General features: G+C 38.1%; 1 protein-coding gene across 9 annotated transcripts in view; it reads right to left on the bottom strand.

The window, feature by feature from the left end:
- Positions 1 to 11,323: 11,323 nt before the first annotated feature.
- PLEKHA6 (pleckstrin homology domain containing A6) overlaps positions 11,324 to 17,138 on the bottom strand; it is a 300,893-nt gene continuing 295,078 nt past the window's right edge. For 8 of the 9 annotated variants that reach the window (XM_053706706.1, XM_053706697.1, XM_053706699.1 and 5 more), the window contains 2 exons: positions 16,955 to 17,116; positions 11,324 to 13,665 (listed from right to left, as the gene is read on the bottom strand). In XM_053706706.1, coding sequence (XP_053562681.1) covers positions 16,968 to 17,116 — 149 coding nt within the window. In that variant the 3' untranslated portion in view covers positions 11,324 to 13,665; positions 16,955 to 16,967. The remainder of the gene's footprint in view (positions 13,666 to 16,954; positions 17,117 to 17,138) is intronic. The other variant, XM_053706698.1, reaches the window with a different exon arrangement.

Genomic DNA, 17,138 nt, shown 5'->3' with positions numbered 1-17,138 from the left:
ACCTTTGGACAGATGGACCCGAGATAGCCACCAGAGAAGAGAATCTCTGGTCTCTTGATCCAGATTTAGCAGAGGGGACAAATCTGTGTAATCCCCATTCCACTGACTGAGCATGCATAATTGCAGCGGTCTGAGATGTAGGCGCGCAAATGGCACTATGTCCATCGCCGCTACCATTAAGCCGATCACTTCCATGCACTGAGCCACCGAAGGGCGCGGAATGTAGTGAAGAACACAGCAGGAATTTAGAAGCTTTGATAACCTGGACTCCGTCAGGTAAATTTTAATTTCTACAGAATCTATCAGAGTTCCTAGGAAGGAAACCCTTGTGAGGGGTGATAGAGAACTCTTTCCCTCGTTCACTTTCCACCCATGCAACCTCAGAAATGCCAACACTATGTCCGTATGAGATTTGGCAATTTGGAAGTTTGACGCCTGTATCAGGATGTCGTCTAGATAAGGGGCCACTGCTATGCCCCGTGGTCTTAGGACCACCAGAAGAGACCCCAGAACCTTTGTAAAAATTCTTGGGGCTGTAGCTAACCCGAAGGGAAGAGCCATGAACTGGTAATGCCTGTCTAGAAAGGCAAACCTTAGGAACCGATGATGATCTTTGTGAATCGGTATTTGAAGGTAAGCATCCTTCAAATCCACTGTGGTCATGTACTGACCCTCCTGGATCATAGGTAGGATTGTCCGAATAGTTTCCATTTTGAACGATGGAACTCTGAGGAATTTGTTTAAGATCTTTAGATCCAAAATTGGTCTGAAGGTTCCCTCTTTTTTGGGAACCACAAACAGATTTGAATAAAATCCCTGTCCTTGTTCCATCTATGGAACTGGATGGATCACTCCCATTATTAGGAGGTCTTGCACACAGCGTAAGAATGCCTCCTTTCTTTATCTGGTTTACAGATAATCTCGAAAGGTGAAATCTCCCTTGTGGGGGGAAGCTTTGAAGTCCAGAAGATATCCCTGAGATATGATCTCCAACGCCCAGGGATCCTGAACATCTCTTGCCCACGCATGGGCGAAGAGAGAAAGTCTGCCCCCTACTAGATCCGTTGCCGGATAGGGGGCCGTTCCTTCATGCTGTCTTAGAGGCAGCAGCAGGCTTTCTGGCTTGCTTGCCTTTGCTACAGGCCTGGTTAGATTTCCAGGCCGGCTTGGATTGCGCAAAAGTTCCCTCTTGTTTTGTAGCAGAGGAAGTTGATGCTGCACCTGCCTTGAAGTTTCGAAAGGCACGAAAATTAGACTGTTTGGCCCTTGATTTGGCCCTGTCCTGAGGAAGGGTATGACCCTTACCTCCAGTAATGTCAGCAATAATTTCCTTCAAACCAGGCCCGAATAGGGTCTGCCCCTTGAAGGGAATGTTAAGTAATTTAGACTTTGAAGTCACGTCAGCTGACCAAGATTTAAGCCATAGCGCCCTACGCGCCTGGATGGCGAATCCAGAATTCTTAGCCGTTAGTTTAGTCAAATGAACAATGGCATCAGAAACAAAAGAATTAGCTAGCTTAAGTGTTCTAAGCTTGTCAAGTATTTCAGTCAATGGAGTAGCTGTCTGAAAGGCCTCTTCCAGATACTCAAACCAGTACGCCGCAGCAGCAGTGACAGGAGCAATGCATGCAAGGGGCTGCAGGATAAAACCTTGTTGAATAAACATTTTCTTAAGGTAACCTTCTAATTTTTTATCCATTGGATCTGAAAAAGCACAACTGTCCTCGACAGGGATAGTGGTACGCTTTGCTAAAGTAGAAACTGCTCCCTCCACCTTAGGGACCGTCTGCCATAAGTCCCGTGTGGTGGCGTCTATTGGAAACATTTTTCTAAAAATAGGAGGGGGGGAAAATGGCACACTGGGTCTGTCCCACTCCTTAGTAATAATTTCTGTAAACCTTTTAGGTATTGGAAAAACGTCAGTACACACCGGCACCGCGTAGTATTTATCCAGTCTACACAATTTCTCTGGCACTGCAATTGTGTCACAGTCATTCAGAGCAGCTAAAACCTCTCCAAGCAACACCCGAAGGTTCTCAAGCTTAAATTTAAAAGTAGACATATCTGAATCAGGTTTCCCCGAGTCAGAGACGTCACCCACAGACTGAAGCTCTTCCTCAGCATATTGTGATGCAGTATCAGACATGGGCCTTAAAACATCTGCGCGCTCTGTATTACGTCTAACCCCAGAGCTATCACGCTTTCCTCTGAATTCAGGCAGTCTGGCTAATACCGCTGACAGGGTATTATCCATGATTGCCGCCATGTCCTGCAAAGTAATCGCTATGGGCGTCTTTGATGTACTTGGCGCCATTTTAGCGTGAGTCCCTTGAGCGGGAGTCAAAGGGTCCGACACGTGGGGAGAGTTAGTCGGCATAACTTCCCCTCGTCAGAATCCTCTGGTGATAATTCTTTTAAAGATAACAGCTGATCTTTATTGTTTAAAGTGAAATCAATACATTTAGTACACATTCTCCTATGGGGTTCCACCATGGCTTATAAACATAATGAACAAGGAGTTTCCTCTATGTCAGACATGTTTATACAGACTAGCAATGAGACTAGCAAGCTTGGAAAACACTTTAAATCAAGTTAACAAGCAATATAAAAAAACGTTACTGTGCCTTAAAGAGAAACAAATTTTGCCAAAATTTGAAATAACTGAAAAAAGGCAGTTAAACTAACGAAATTTTTACAGTGTATGTAACAAGTTAGCAGAGCATTGCACCCACTTGCAAATGGATGATTAACCCCTTAATACAAAAAACAGATTAACAAAACGAAAAATATGTTTTTTAAACAGTCATAACAACTGCCACAGCTCCTACTTTTGAAGCCTTTTGAGCCCTTCAGAGATGTCCTATAGCATGCAGGGGACTGCTGAGGGAAGCTGAATGTCACAGTTTGTAATTTTAACTGCACCAACTGTAACTTTTATACTATAACAGTTGAAAGCCTCAGGAAACTGTTTCTAGGCAAAAATAAAGCCAGCCATGTGGAAAAAACTAGGCCCCAATAAGTTTTATCACCAAAGCATATATAAAAATGATTAAACATGCCAGCAAACGTTTTATATTGCACATTAATCAGAGTATATACCTCTGATAGCAAGCCTGATACTAGTCGCTATTAAATCACTGTATTTAGGCTTTAACTTACATTAATCCGGTATCAGCAGCATTTTCTAGCAAATTCCATCCCTAGAAAAACTTAACTGCACATACCTTATTGCAGGATACCCTGCACGCTATTCTCCCTCTGAAGTTACCTCACTCCTCAGACATATGTGAGAATAGCAGTGGATCTTAGTTACTTCTGCTAAGATCATAGAAAAACGCAGGCAGATTCTTCTTCTAAATGCTGCCTGAGATAAAATAGTACACTCCGGTACCATTTAAAACAATAAACTTTTGATTGAAGAAAAAAATAACTATATTTTACCACTTTCCTCTTACTACCTCCAGCTATGTTGAGAGCTTGCAAGAGAATGACTGGATATGGCAGTTAGGGGAGGAGCTATATAGCAGCTCTGCTGTGGGTGATCCTCTTGCAACTTCCTGTTGGGAAGGAGAATATCCCACAAGTAATGGATGATCCGTGGACTGGATACACCTAACAAGAGAAAAGTGTATTATTATATATATATATATATATATATATATATATATTATGCAAAACTGTGGAATGGGTAATAAAGGGATTATCTATCTTTTTAATCAACAAAAATTCTGGGGTTGAAAGCTTTCCACTCTGATAAAAGAGAACTTTGAATCTGATGGCGTGCAGCGACTCCAATCTGGCACACTTTGTAACAACTTAAAGGCTCATAACGAATATCGTTGAAATAAGCATTGACACAGGATCCGTGTCCTAAAGGAAGGCAAATTGACATTCAGTCATAAGGAGAGAGAATTTTGTTAATATCGGAACCGCTAGATGTGGAGCCTGCCATAATTGATGGACGGCAGGTAATCCGGTACTTTACACGTGTCACCTTTTGCTCCCTCTGCACATACTACATGCTATACCGCTTGTTGAAGTGGGGCTACTGCTATACTACTTAATTGCTGGCACATTGCTTTACTACTAATTCAGCTTGCTTTGGCTTACCGCATGAACTTCCTGATGTCTCCTTTTGCCTTTAAAGCCTCCTTTCTAACATGCTTATGTTTAAACCTATATGGATGTAGGTGCAGCCTTTTGCCCATTAATATTTTACTTTGGAATCGCATCATTACAAGGGATGAACTTTCTCCTATAAAATGAGCCATCTCAATAATCATGTTAACATGAACTGTACACATGCACAGATCCCCACGTATCCCCTGGGCAGACATTACCTATTACGTATAGGGTTTGGTTCCGCAGGGTGTTGCATGTTATTCTTTCTTCAGAGTGGTTTTGTTCTTGAAAATATTTTTTTTATTTATTATTCAGGTTTATGTGTGTTTTTTTTTTATAAAGGTATTTGGTACTAATACATTTTCTTTGCACTTCTAGGTTATAGGATATGTGCATTCTTGCTTTGACAACAATGTGTATTTTTAGACATTTTCAGAATAAATATTATGAACAATAAAACAGTTTTTTTCTGATAATTAAGAGTGCTGAATTCCCATTCTCTCACACTTAGGCCCCTATTTATCAAGCTGTCAACCGCAAATACGCTGGAATTCCGCAGCGTATTTGTGGTGAGCCTGATTCCCCTTAGTTATCAAACCCTACAGACCGGCAAAAGTAGAATTTTGTGACGTAACATACGATCCGCCGGTCTCAGTCCGACACAGATCGATGCTTATGTCACTACAGATGTTCCAAATTCAAATTCGGCACTATCTGACTACTTTTGATAGTTATCAAATTCCTACCAGGTACGCTCGCCACTATTCCGGCTCAGCGTACCTGGTTTTCAATCAGCCGCCTTGGAGGCGGCGGATGCCATAGGAATCAATGGGAGTCTGAAAGCAACGAAAGCTCATGTTTGCTGCTGCCCGATATCCCATTGATTCCTATGGGAGAATAAAAGTTACGTTTACACCTAACACCCTAACATGTACCCCGAGTCTAAACACCCCTAATCTGTCGCCCCCTACACCGCCGCCACCTACATTTTACTTATTAACCCCTAATCTGCCGCCCCGACACCGCCGACACCTACATTATACTTATTAAACCCTAATCTGCCGCCCGTTCATCGCCGACACCTACATTATGTTATTAATCCCTAATCTGCCACCCCCTACACCGCCGCCACCTACATTATACTTATTAACCCCTAATCTGCCGTCCCCAACGTCGCCGCCACTACTATTACATTTATTAACCCCTAAACCTAAGTCTAACCCTAACACCCACTAACTTAAATATAATTTAAATAAATCTAAATAAAATTTCTATCATTACCTAAATTATTCCTATTTAAAACTAAATACTTACCTATAAAATAAACCCTAAGCTAGCTACAATATAACTAATAGTTACATTGTAGCTAGCTTAGGGTTTATTTTTATTTTACAGGCAAGTTTGTATTTATTTTAACTAGGTAGAATAGTTACTAAATAGTTATTAACTATTTAATAACTACCTATTTACCTGTAAAATAAAACCTAACCTAAATTACACTAACACCTAACACTACACTATAATTAAATATAATTAAATAAATTAAATACAATTATCTAAAGTACAATTAAGGGCAATGCCCATCCAAATGCCCTTTTCAGGGCAATGGGGAGCTTAGGTTTTTTAGATAGTATTTTATTTGTGGGGGTTGGTTGTGTGGGTGGTGGGTTTTACTGTTGGGGGTGTTTGTATTTTTTTTTACAGGTAAAAGAGCTGATTTCTTTGGGGCAATGCCCCGCAAAAGACCCTTTTAAGGGCTATTGGTAGTTTAGTTTAGGCTACCTTTTTTTTTGGGGGGGGGGGGCTTTTTTTATTTTGATAGGGCTATTAGATTAGGTGTAATTCGTTTAAATATCTGATAATTTGTTTTTTATTTTCTGTAATTTAGTGTTTTTTTGTACTTTAGATAATTGTATTTAATGTATTTAATTATATTTAATTTAGGTCATTTATTTAATTATAGTGTAGTATAAGGTGTTAGTGTAACTTAGGTTAGGTTTTATTTTACAGGTAAATTTGTATTTATTTCAGCTAGGTAGTTAACTATTCTACCTAGTTAAAATAAAAACTTGCCTGTAAAATAAAAATAAACCCTAAGATAGCTATAATGTAACTATTAGTTATATTGTAGCTAACTTAGGGTTTATTTTATAGGTAAGTATTTAGTTTTAAATAGGAATAATTTAGGTAATGATAGGAATTTTATTTAGATTTATTTAAATTATATTTAAGTTAGTGAGTGTTAGGGTTAGACTTAGGTTTAGGGGTTAATAAATTTAATATAGTGGCAGCGACGTTGGGGACGGCAGATTAGGGGTTAATAAGTATAATGTAGGTGGCGGTGGTGTAGGGGGTGGCAGATTAGGGGTTAATAAGTATAATGTATGTGGCGGCAGTGTAGGGGTGGAAAATTAGGGGTTAATAACATAATATAGGTGGCGGCTGTGTAGGGGGCAGATTAGGTGTTAATAACATAATGTAGGTGGCGGCGGTGGGGCAGATTAGGGGTTAATAACATAATGTAGGTGGCGGTGGGCTCCAGGTAGCGGCAGGATAGGGATTAATAAGTTTATTAGAGTGGCGGTGGGCTCCGGGAGCGGCGGTTTAGGGGTTAATAACTTTAGTTAGTTGCGACGGGGTCCGGGAGCGGCGGGATAGAGGTAAAACAGTGTAGTATAGTGGCAGTGTTTAGTGACAGTATACCAATAAAGCTGGGAAAAAGCCGAAGAGCAGCGAGATCGATGACTGTTAGTTAATAACACTTCGCTGCTCATCGCCCCGTACTTGGTGCGCAGCTTTTTTGGTAACTTTGGAGGGCGTATTCAGGTCCACGGCAGCGATGTTAGGCGATTGTATTGGTGCCGTCGAATGCAAGTAAGTTGACGGCTTGATAAGTAGGCCCCATAGACTCTCATATCTATAGTGTCTATCTTTTCTAGTTTTAAAAAAATAATACTTATCTCTAACCTATATGACTAACAGTGGTTCAAAGCTCCAATCTCATCTTTTATAACAGAGCTTTCCTCTTGCCTACAAAGCACACTTTTAAGAATAAATCCCCTATAACCTCCACATCAGATGTGGACACACAGACAATATATAAAGCTTACGTAGTATTAACCCTTTAACGCCATTATGACGTATTTAGTCCGAATTTTGCTGGGCTTTAGAAGATCGTAATACAACGTGCTAACCGCTTGGCTTTCCCGAAGTCACTGGTGCTTCCCTGATGGGATTGCGGACTGGAGGGCATGCCTAGCATCATAGGGATGCCCCTGTGACTCAATCCTATCATTGAAATCTTGTGATCACGTGCACAATCGCGAGTTAAGGTAGGAAAAATGAAGGTAGGAAAAATCCTATTGGCTGATCCAATCAGCCAATAGGATTGAGCTTGCATTCTATTGGCTGTTCCAATCAGCCAATAGAATGCGAGCTCAATCATATTGGCTGATTGGATCAGCCAATAGGATTTTTCCTACCTTAATTCCGATTGGCTGATAGAATCCTATCAGCCAATCGGAATTCAAGGGACGCCATCTTGGATGACGTCATTTAAAGGAACCATCATTCGTCGTGTAGTCATCGGTCTGGATGGATGGTCTGTGTCGGCTGGCTTCAAGATGGACTGGCTCCGCTCCGGATGGATGAAGATAGAAGATGCCGCCTGGATGAAGACTTCTGCCCGTCTGGAGGTCCTCTTCTGCCCGGATCGGATGAAGACTTCTGCCCCTCTGGAGGACCACTTGTGCCCGGCTGGGTGAAGACGTCTCACGGTAGGGTGATCTTCAAGGGGGTAGTGTTAGGTTTTATTAAGGGGAGATACGGTGGGTTTTAGAGTAAGGTTGGGTGTGTGGGTGGTGGGTTTTAATGTTGGGGGGTATTGTATTTTATTTTACAGGTAAAAGAGCTGATTACTTTGGGGCAATGCCCCGCAAAAAGCCCCTTTAAGGGCTATTTGTAATTTAGTATAGGGTAGGGATTTTTATTATTTTGGGGGGCTTTTTTATTTTATTAGGGGGATTAGATTAGGTTTAATTAGTTTAAAATTCTTGTAATTATTTTATTTTTTTCTGTAATTTAGTGTTTTGTTTTTTTCTTACTTTAGTTTATTTAATTTAATTGTAATTAATTATAGGTAATTTAGTTAATTTATTTAATGATAGTGTAGTGTTAGGTGTAATTGTAACTTAGGTTAGGGTTTATTTTACAGGTAAATTTGTACTTATTTTAACTAGGAAGTTATTAAATAGTTAATAACTATTTAATAACTATTGTACCTAGTTAAAATAAATACAAAGTTGCCTGTAAAATAAAAATAAACCTTAAGCTAGCTACAATGTAACTATTAGTTATATTGTAGCTATCTTAGGGTTTATTTTATAGGTAAGTATTTAATTTTAAATAGGAATAATTTAGTTAATAATAGTAATTTTATTTAGATGTATTTAAATTATATTTAAGTTAGGAGGTGTTAGAGTTAGGGTTAGACTTAGGGGTTAATAACTTTATTATAGTGGATGCGACGTTGGTGGCGGCAGATTAGGGGTTAATAAGTGTAGTTAGGTGGCGGCGACATTGGGGGCGGCAGATTATGGGTTAACCCCTTAAGGACCAGCGACGTACCCTGTATGTCGCTGGCCTTTTTTTGGGACTTGATTGTTTTATAGCGCGTTCTTGCCACCAGCGTTGAGACTGCTCTATTCCACAAAGCCTTCTGGAGGGAGGGCATTAATAGCGTGTTCTTGCTAGACTTGTGCTATTATGTCCTGAAAAAACCCTTAACGACCAGTGACATACAGGGTACATTGTGGTCATTAAGGGGTTAATAACTATAATGTAGGTGTCGGCGATGTTGGGGGCAGCAGATTAGGGGTTCATAGGGATAATGTAGGTGTCGGCGGTGTCCGGAGCGGCAGATTAGGGGTTAATAATATTATGCAGGTGTCGGCGATGTCGGGGGCGGCAGATTAGGGGTTAATAAGTGCAAGATTAGGGGTGTTTAGACTCGGGGGTTCATGTTAGGTTGTTAGATGTAGACACAACTTTTGTTTCCCCATAGGAATCAATGGGGCTGCGTTAGAAGCTGAACGCTGCTTTTTTGCAGGTGTTAGGTTTTTGTTTCAGCCGATTCTGCCTCATTGATTCCTATGGGAAAATCGTGCACAAGCACGTTTTACCAGATCACCGCTACCGTAAGCAACTATGGTATTGAGGTGAGATGTGGAGCTAAATTTTGCTCTACGCTCACCTTTTTGCGGCTAACGCAGGGTTTAAAAAAACCTGTAATACCAGCGTTGTCTTAAGTGAGCGGTGAAAAAAAACTGCTCGTTAGCAATGCACCCCTGTTACCGCAAAACTTGTAATCTCGGTGAATGATTGTTTAATTGTTTAATGGACTTCTTACAAACTTATAGATGTGGAACTTGTTGCAAGATGTATGTCTGGTTTGTAATAATAAGTAATAAACAATAAATATTGTGCCTAGACTTAGGGCTAGATTTATCAACGCTGAGGCGTACAGGGGTGTGTATACGCGCCCCTGTACGCCTCAGCTCGCCTGTGGCGGGGCGAAATTACCCGCAGGTAATTTTATTGCACACGAGCGCAATTTTGCGCTCGCGTGCAATCCCGCCCCCTGCCTGCGCACAGCCAATCAGTCACGCGCGGGCAGGAGCTGTCAATCTCCGCGGTCGGACTGAGGAGATTTAATTTCGCCACAATAGAGGTGGCGAAGATGTTAGGGAAGCAGCGGTCTGGTGACCGCTGCTTGATAAATCGCGACGAGCAAGTTCTTGTGAGAACTTGCTGCCACAGGGGCTTGATAAATCTAGCCCTAAGTCTTGTTATGTGGTTTCCCCTGCAAATTGGTTAAACACATAAAGTCACATCACAGGCACACTCCTGTACCCTTCCTGAACAGTACATAACTGATGATTGGAATATATATATGTGTATGTCACTTCTGATTGGCTCTTTCGGTGGATTATACTCATTAATGGCAATGCATTGTTGCTAAGCACTAGGGATGGGCGAATGTTTCGCAACATTCGAAAAACGGCACGAATTTTAACACATTCGTTTGTTCGAATCGAATTTCGAATATTTACATAACATTCTAACATTCGATTTTCGAATGTTCGGTTTCGAATTTTACGATTACATTCGAAAATATTCGAATTCGAAAAATTTGAATTTAGATTGTAATAGTATTTCTAATGCTTTTTCTTTAAATGTAATATTCGAATTATGCAATATTCGAATTCGAAAAATTTGAATTTAGATTGTAATAGTATTTCTAATGCTTTATCTTTAAATGTAATATTCGAATTATGCAATATTCGAATTCAAAAAATTTGAATTTAGATTGTAATAGTATTTCTAATGCTTTTTCTTTAAATGTAATATTCGAATTATGCAATACGTGTATTCGAATTCAAAAAATTCGAATTTAGATTGTAATAGTATTTCTAATGCTTTTTCTTTAAATGTAATATTCGAATTATGCAATATTCAAATTCGAAAAATTCGAATTTAGATTGTAATAGTATCTCTAATGCTTTTTCTTTAAATGTAATATTCGAATTATGCAATACGTGTATTCGAATTCGAAAAATTCGAATTTAGATTGTAATAGTATTTCTAATGCTTTTTCTTTAAATGTAATATTCGAATTATGCAATACGTGTATTCGAATTCGAAAAATTCGAATTTAGATTGTAATAGTATTTCTAATGCTTTTAAATGTAATATTCGAATTATGCAATATTCGAATTCGAAAAATTCGAATTTATATTCGAATTCGAAAAATTCGAATTTATATTCGAATTTGAAAAATTCGAATTTATATTCGAATTTCGAATGTAGACATTCGATATAATTATAAACATTCGAATTCGAAAGTGACATTCGAAAACTGTAAATAACATTCGATTTTCGAATTTTTAAGAATATTCGTTCTTATCGACATTCGAATTTAGAATTCGAATTTCTGTAATAACATTCGTTCTACATTCGAAAATTTGCACATTCGCCCATCCCTACTAAGCACAACTGTACCCATTGGCAAGATGTAAAAACATAGCAACAAGGATCTGTTTAATAAAATGATCTAAAGAAACATAGCATTTAATGATCACGTTCTTTTAATCCCTTATGTTTTCTTGTAGCTCTGTTTCTGAACACACAAGCACATACACACTTTACAGTTTGTACATAGTAGATCTTTATTCTCTAAAACTAGCAAAGTCAGTAACATAGACAAATCCAAGAGAAGTTTAAGCTCTTGGGTCACAGAAAAGTGAGGGCATGGCAAAGTAGGTGCAAAAATAAAATCCCTTTGTTGTTATATTTTACCCATCTATACCTCTGGTCCCTTTATCATCAGCTATGAGAAAAAATAAAGACGACTCCTTCTGCACCGCCTGAATTCTTACAGATAACTTTCTGGGACATTCTTTGTATTGCTTGGTTTGCAGCTCAGAGCTGGATGGGTGATATTTCAGCACATTTATATCCAAGATTGTAATGAGAACATAACAAGTAAATAAGTTGTACTGTGGAACAGTGGTGCCTCCATCATATTGTTGTGGTTTGTAATATAGAAATCATTGGGCACATTTTCTGTGGGTTTGACAGTTGGCAGATTATTTTGTTTAAATGAATACCTAGATGAGTAATCACAAATGGAAAATGTTTGTAGTTATACAGAGATAAAAACAATTTTTCAAATAAAATATATATATTTCTTTAAGAATTTGGTTTTGGAAATGTGCCAATTCCTTGCCGTTTTGGTTGCAACAACACCAACATTTTTCTGTAAACAAACCACTATAAGCGCCGTACACTATTACTCTTCAAAATAACAAAGCAATTTATCTTATGACTTTCATTTTACATATGAAACACATTCACAGTTCATAGCGATCTCTTATTCCAGTCTATCTCCTTAAAGTGGCGGAGGCACTTCAGGAGATTGCTTATCTCCAGTAAACCAGGACTGTTCCATTCCCTTTAACAAAACATTCATTTTCCATTAAAAAGTCCAACATTTTAAAACATAAGCAGCTAAAAGATACCCACATGTATTGCCGGTACGTAATTGTGCAAATGTCTTCACATTTAGCTGTTGCACAACTGTTCACAATGGTACGCAATAGAAGTGCTGCGCATACAAGGAAATTATACTACTTCGGACACAAGGCCATATAACACAACCCTATATGTCCTGCATATATGTACCTGTGTAATGCAAACTATTTATGCATTACATTTTTTGCTGGTGTCATAAAAAAATTAAAATATGGCAGTGTCTAGAAAAAAAAAAGTATTCTAAACACTTCATTTTTTTTTTTTAATTCTCCAAATTATCCCTTAAGGTTTGGAATGGTTTTGTGTTGCTCTAAATGAAATTATTGCTTAGTTTTTAATTTAAAAAAAAGTATATTTCTTAATTGCCTGGTCACCAAAACAAACGTGTTTGTTATAGGAACATTTTAGACGAGCTTTGTCTATTCTTTAAGAATTCCACTCAAGCTCAAACTCTCAGGATGAAGTTGATTAAAAACAAGAGTTATTTTTTATAACCACTAAATAACCAGCACTTTCCCTATCTATATACATACAATAAATATTTTTCCTTTCATGAAACAAAATATATATAGCTATATATATATTTATTTATATAGAGATGTTATTTTACACTATTTCAGTGATGCGTGGCATGTCAGGATTTATCCTGACATTTTTATATACATAAAACATAGCTGCAAATATCTGAAAATATCACTCTGTAAGGTATTATAGTCTTCCCGGCTTTTAGCACTGTGGCCTGCATAAATGTCCAAGCGTGCACAGTCACCCTGGGTTTAGGGAGGAGATATGTTGCAGACAAGCAGTGAATGGGTTAACTCAAGCATTGCTATAGCCTTAGTGTACATCTAGCAATCCACTTCAGTTTGGCCAAGGAGGTATTGTAGTTCTGTATTCATTAGTGGATGCAGCTTTTATCCTGTAAAAGGCATCGCTACCAGAATATCTAGAAACGTTCTGTAGACATACAGTATGGCCTTTTAATTTTCAGTCACTATGGTTTCCTTGGTGAATCCTTTGTTGAGAAAATATTAGTATATATCCAGGTGGTTGCCGCTATACACTTTTTTGTAATAGCAAATAAACAGTGGCCCAATGACCCATCAGGAATATTCTTCTTAAGTCATCCTTGGCAAATAAAACAGGACTTTCTAGCTGTGGTCAAACAATTATTTTTGTTTGTTTGTATCTGTTCCTGTGTTGGTGGGGCACAGAATCCACTGAGTGGTCAGATTGGTGTTAGGAGTGGGATTTTGCTAATAAGCTCCTGTAAAGATGCACCTGGTCTGTTTCATCAAAAACAAAGCATCATATCTTTCCAGCTGGAGTGTTTTAGGGTCTTTGAGAGACCCAGGAGGCAAAGAAGCCTTTCTGACATCACAAGGAGGCAGCAGGAGACGTTCCAATATTAATGTTAAGTACTGTGTAACTTCGCAGCTGATGCTGCCTGGGCTGAATCATAAAGAAAGAGGAAAAAAAAATAAGTACTGGAAGGAGAAACCTAAGAACAAAGCAAAGAAAGAATAGAATATGAGGAAAGACTGATAACGTGATTAAACAAAGCAGAGCAGAAATGACAATAAAAGAAAGAAGTGGAATAAAGGAGGAAGCCTTAGAAATAAGGCAAGATCAATACAAATATAGAAATAAGGAGAACGTGAAATAGTGAGAGCAAAGAAGTTAAAGACAGACAAAAGCATATGACAATTTAATAAAGAAGTGTGTGAGACGGCAATGCAAGGTTAAGATTATTATACCTGTGTCGCATACGAGTATACGGAAGTGACAAAACAAAAAGATTAATCTAAAAGACAAAGCATTCCGCTAAATACAGGTCTCGTATTGCTTCAAATCTTCACATCATATACTAAGTAGATAATGACCTACAGAACACTATCAATGTGAGCTTGCGTCCCGTATCACCGTATTTATTCTAATATAAGCCCCCCATTTTGAAGCATTATTTATTCTACTCTGAACATTGGATTCTGCACTCTTTATTCCTCATACATATATTTTTTTAAATGCATTAAATCTAATGAGGTTAAATTTTCTTTACAAGTATTTATTACTAAGCATGCGTGTGAAATCCATTAACATGTTAGCAGGGAACAATAACTAACAATGCAAACAATTCACATCAAAGTTCTCTTCTTAGGCCTAAATTACAAGTGGAGTATAAAAATTGTAGCTCTATTGCACGTTAACATCACTATAGCGCATTCAATAGCGCTAACATCTGGAGATTGTATAGGGAGGGGAGATAGTGCAGCTGCTCTAAATCCATCACCTAATAGACTTCTTTAGCGTGTGCTACAAAACGCAGGTCCTGGTTTTTGCATTAGTGCTAAACCCAAAGTGCGGTAGACAAAAAAAAAAAAAAGGAGAAATACAGAGTTTATCACAAAGGGGCATATTTATGACGCTGTGGTCATTTATCATTGCACAAGCAGTTCAGCAGAACTGCTTGTGCAATGCCGCCTCCTGCAGATTCGCGGTCAATCGGCCGCTAGCAGGGGGCGTCAATCAACCCGATCGTATTTGATCAAGTTTATTTCTTTCCGCCACCTCAGAGCAGGCGGACAAGTTATGGAGCATAATTCGGCCCCAAAGTCTTAAACTATATTATATCTATCTATATATCTATCTATACATGTTTTAACAGTGATATAAAGGGATTTACATGTGTCTGTGTGTGTATATATATATATATATATATATATATATATGTGTGTGTGTGTGTGTATTTGTATGTATATATGTGATTTATGCATATGTGTGTGAAGACATGAACATGCAAACTTACATATATAAATATGTAAACACACACATACACACATTCAAATCCACATACATATATATCCTTTGAGCCCTTTCCAGTCTAACACCTTGTCATATGCCATATCACTTTAAAATACTATTAAAGCATTTTTATTAATAAAAACTATATGTTACATTTAATATGTATATATGTGTGTGATATTCTTTATTTTAACATACTATTCATGTGTTTTGCTACACTTTTATTCTAGCCCTAATACTTAGCACTTGTAATGTGAGCAATGTTAGTGTGCCCCGCACTATCAATTGAAAGTAGAGGACGCGCTAAAACAATTTTGCGCTTACATTCTGAGGTAAAACTATTTTATCATTCATATGTAATACAAGACTGTGCTCTATTCTTAGCAGAGGGCCTGAATATGAATAACACATCCTGCATTATCAGTAGCGCTCCACTTGTAATATAGGCCTCAATATCAAAACTAAAATTTACAGGATTGCATAATATTGTACAGTTTAAAAATGCTATTATAATAAATATGGTACATTTAAATTTGGATTTATTAAATAGAAATCTCCCATTCATTTGCGATTAAGGTTGCCTCAATATGCAGCTCTCTGTGGGATAAAAAATCAGTGTACTGTAAAATTTTCTCCCCTTTCATTTGTTTCCAATTATCCATTTTACCTGCTGGAGTGTATTAAATTGCTTACAAATAGCTCCTTTTCCTTTATATCAGTATTTTGCCTATAGTATCCCCATCTATAGTAAAAATGTAAATACTTAAGTATTGGCTACAGAAAAGCTGTGTAAACATTGCCAGTAGAAGAAATGAAACTCCCAGTTAAGGAGATGTGATTTCCCTGCAAGTTCAGCCAATTTCAAAGGTTATGGTGCCAAAGAGCAAAACCAGCTATTTCATGTAAAAAAATAAACCTAGATGATTTATCATACACTTTATACGTTGCTGCTGGTCTTTGGAAACATATTAAAACATATTAAGGGGAAAACAATTTTACAGAACACTAAAGGTGACATACTGCTACTGCAAGCATCTTGACAACTATCTATGTATAAATAAGAGTTACAGGGAAGGGGACTCTGCAGGAAGTACAAAAATGCATATAAGTTATTAAATTCTCAACTTACCTTTTCTCTCTCCAATAAATAGGACACATCTGCCATTTATTATTTTTTACATACACTAGAACTAAGAGGCAATTATATTTAAAGGGATATTCTAGTGTTATATTAAAATACAGGTGGCCCTCGTTTTACAACGGTTCAATTTACACCGTTTCAGAATAACAACCTTTTTTTCCAGTCATGTGACTGCTATTGAAAAGCATTGAGAAACAGTGCATTTATTAAAATAGCCAGTAGGTGGAGCTGTCCGCTTGTGTTGCAGCAAAGCCAAGCAAACTGAAATTAATCAGTTTAACCAGACCTGAGCTATCGAGCAGATTTCAAAGGAACAAGATCTTCCTGTCTATAAATCAGTCCAGATTGGAATGCATAGAAAGAACTGTTTGCAGAAAAATGCAAGTGAAGTCTGTGTTGTGTGATTATTTTATTAGGTTTATAATGCTGTTTAGCAAAAAAAATTGTTCAATTATATATTCTATGTTGTGTGATTATTTTATTAGGTTTATAATGCTGTTTAGCATTTAAAGTCTTCATTTCAAAGCTTTAAAAATAATGTATTAGGTGTTACTTATGACAATTTTTAGAGGGGCGTGGAACCTATCTCCCTCACTTCCCATTGACTTACATTATAAACTGGGTTTCAATTTACAACGGTTTCGATTTACAACCATTCCTTCTGGAACCTAACCCCGGCGTAAACTGAGGGCTACCTGTATCCTAATTCTTTAGACCCTCACTAACACATCGTCCCATTTGGTCCCATCACACGTATGATGTTTAGAAATGTGGATTTGTATGAGAAGGAAGCAGCACCTTACTCTGTGGCTCAGACACACATGATGTTGGCCCCGTACTCCCCAGCGCTGTCACTGCCACTGCTGTTGCCCCCCAGGGCCGAGCGCTCAGGAGAGGAGGGGAGGGTCGGAGGAGCTGGGGACGTGGGAGACGTAGGGGGGCTCGGGGTGGCACACAGAGCTGGAAACAGAAAATGAGAATG

Source organism: Bombina bombina, chromosome 3 (assembly GCF_027579735.1).
Source record: "Bombina bombina isolate aBomBom1 chromosome 3, aBomBom1.pri, whole genome shotgun sequence".
Classification (NCBI taxonomy): Eukaryota; Metazoa; Chordata; class Amphibia; order Anura; family Bombinatoridae; genus Bombina; species Bombina bombina.
The sequence above is the reverse complement of the archived record's forward strand: the minus strand, read 5'-3'. Positions and strand labels throughout refer to the sequence as shown.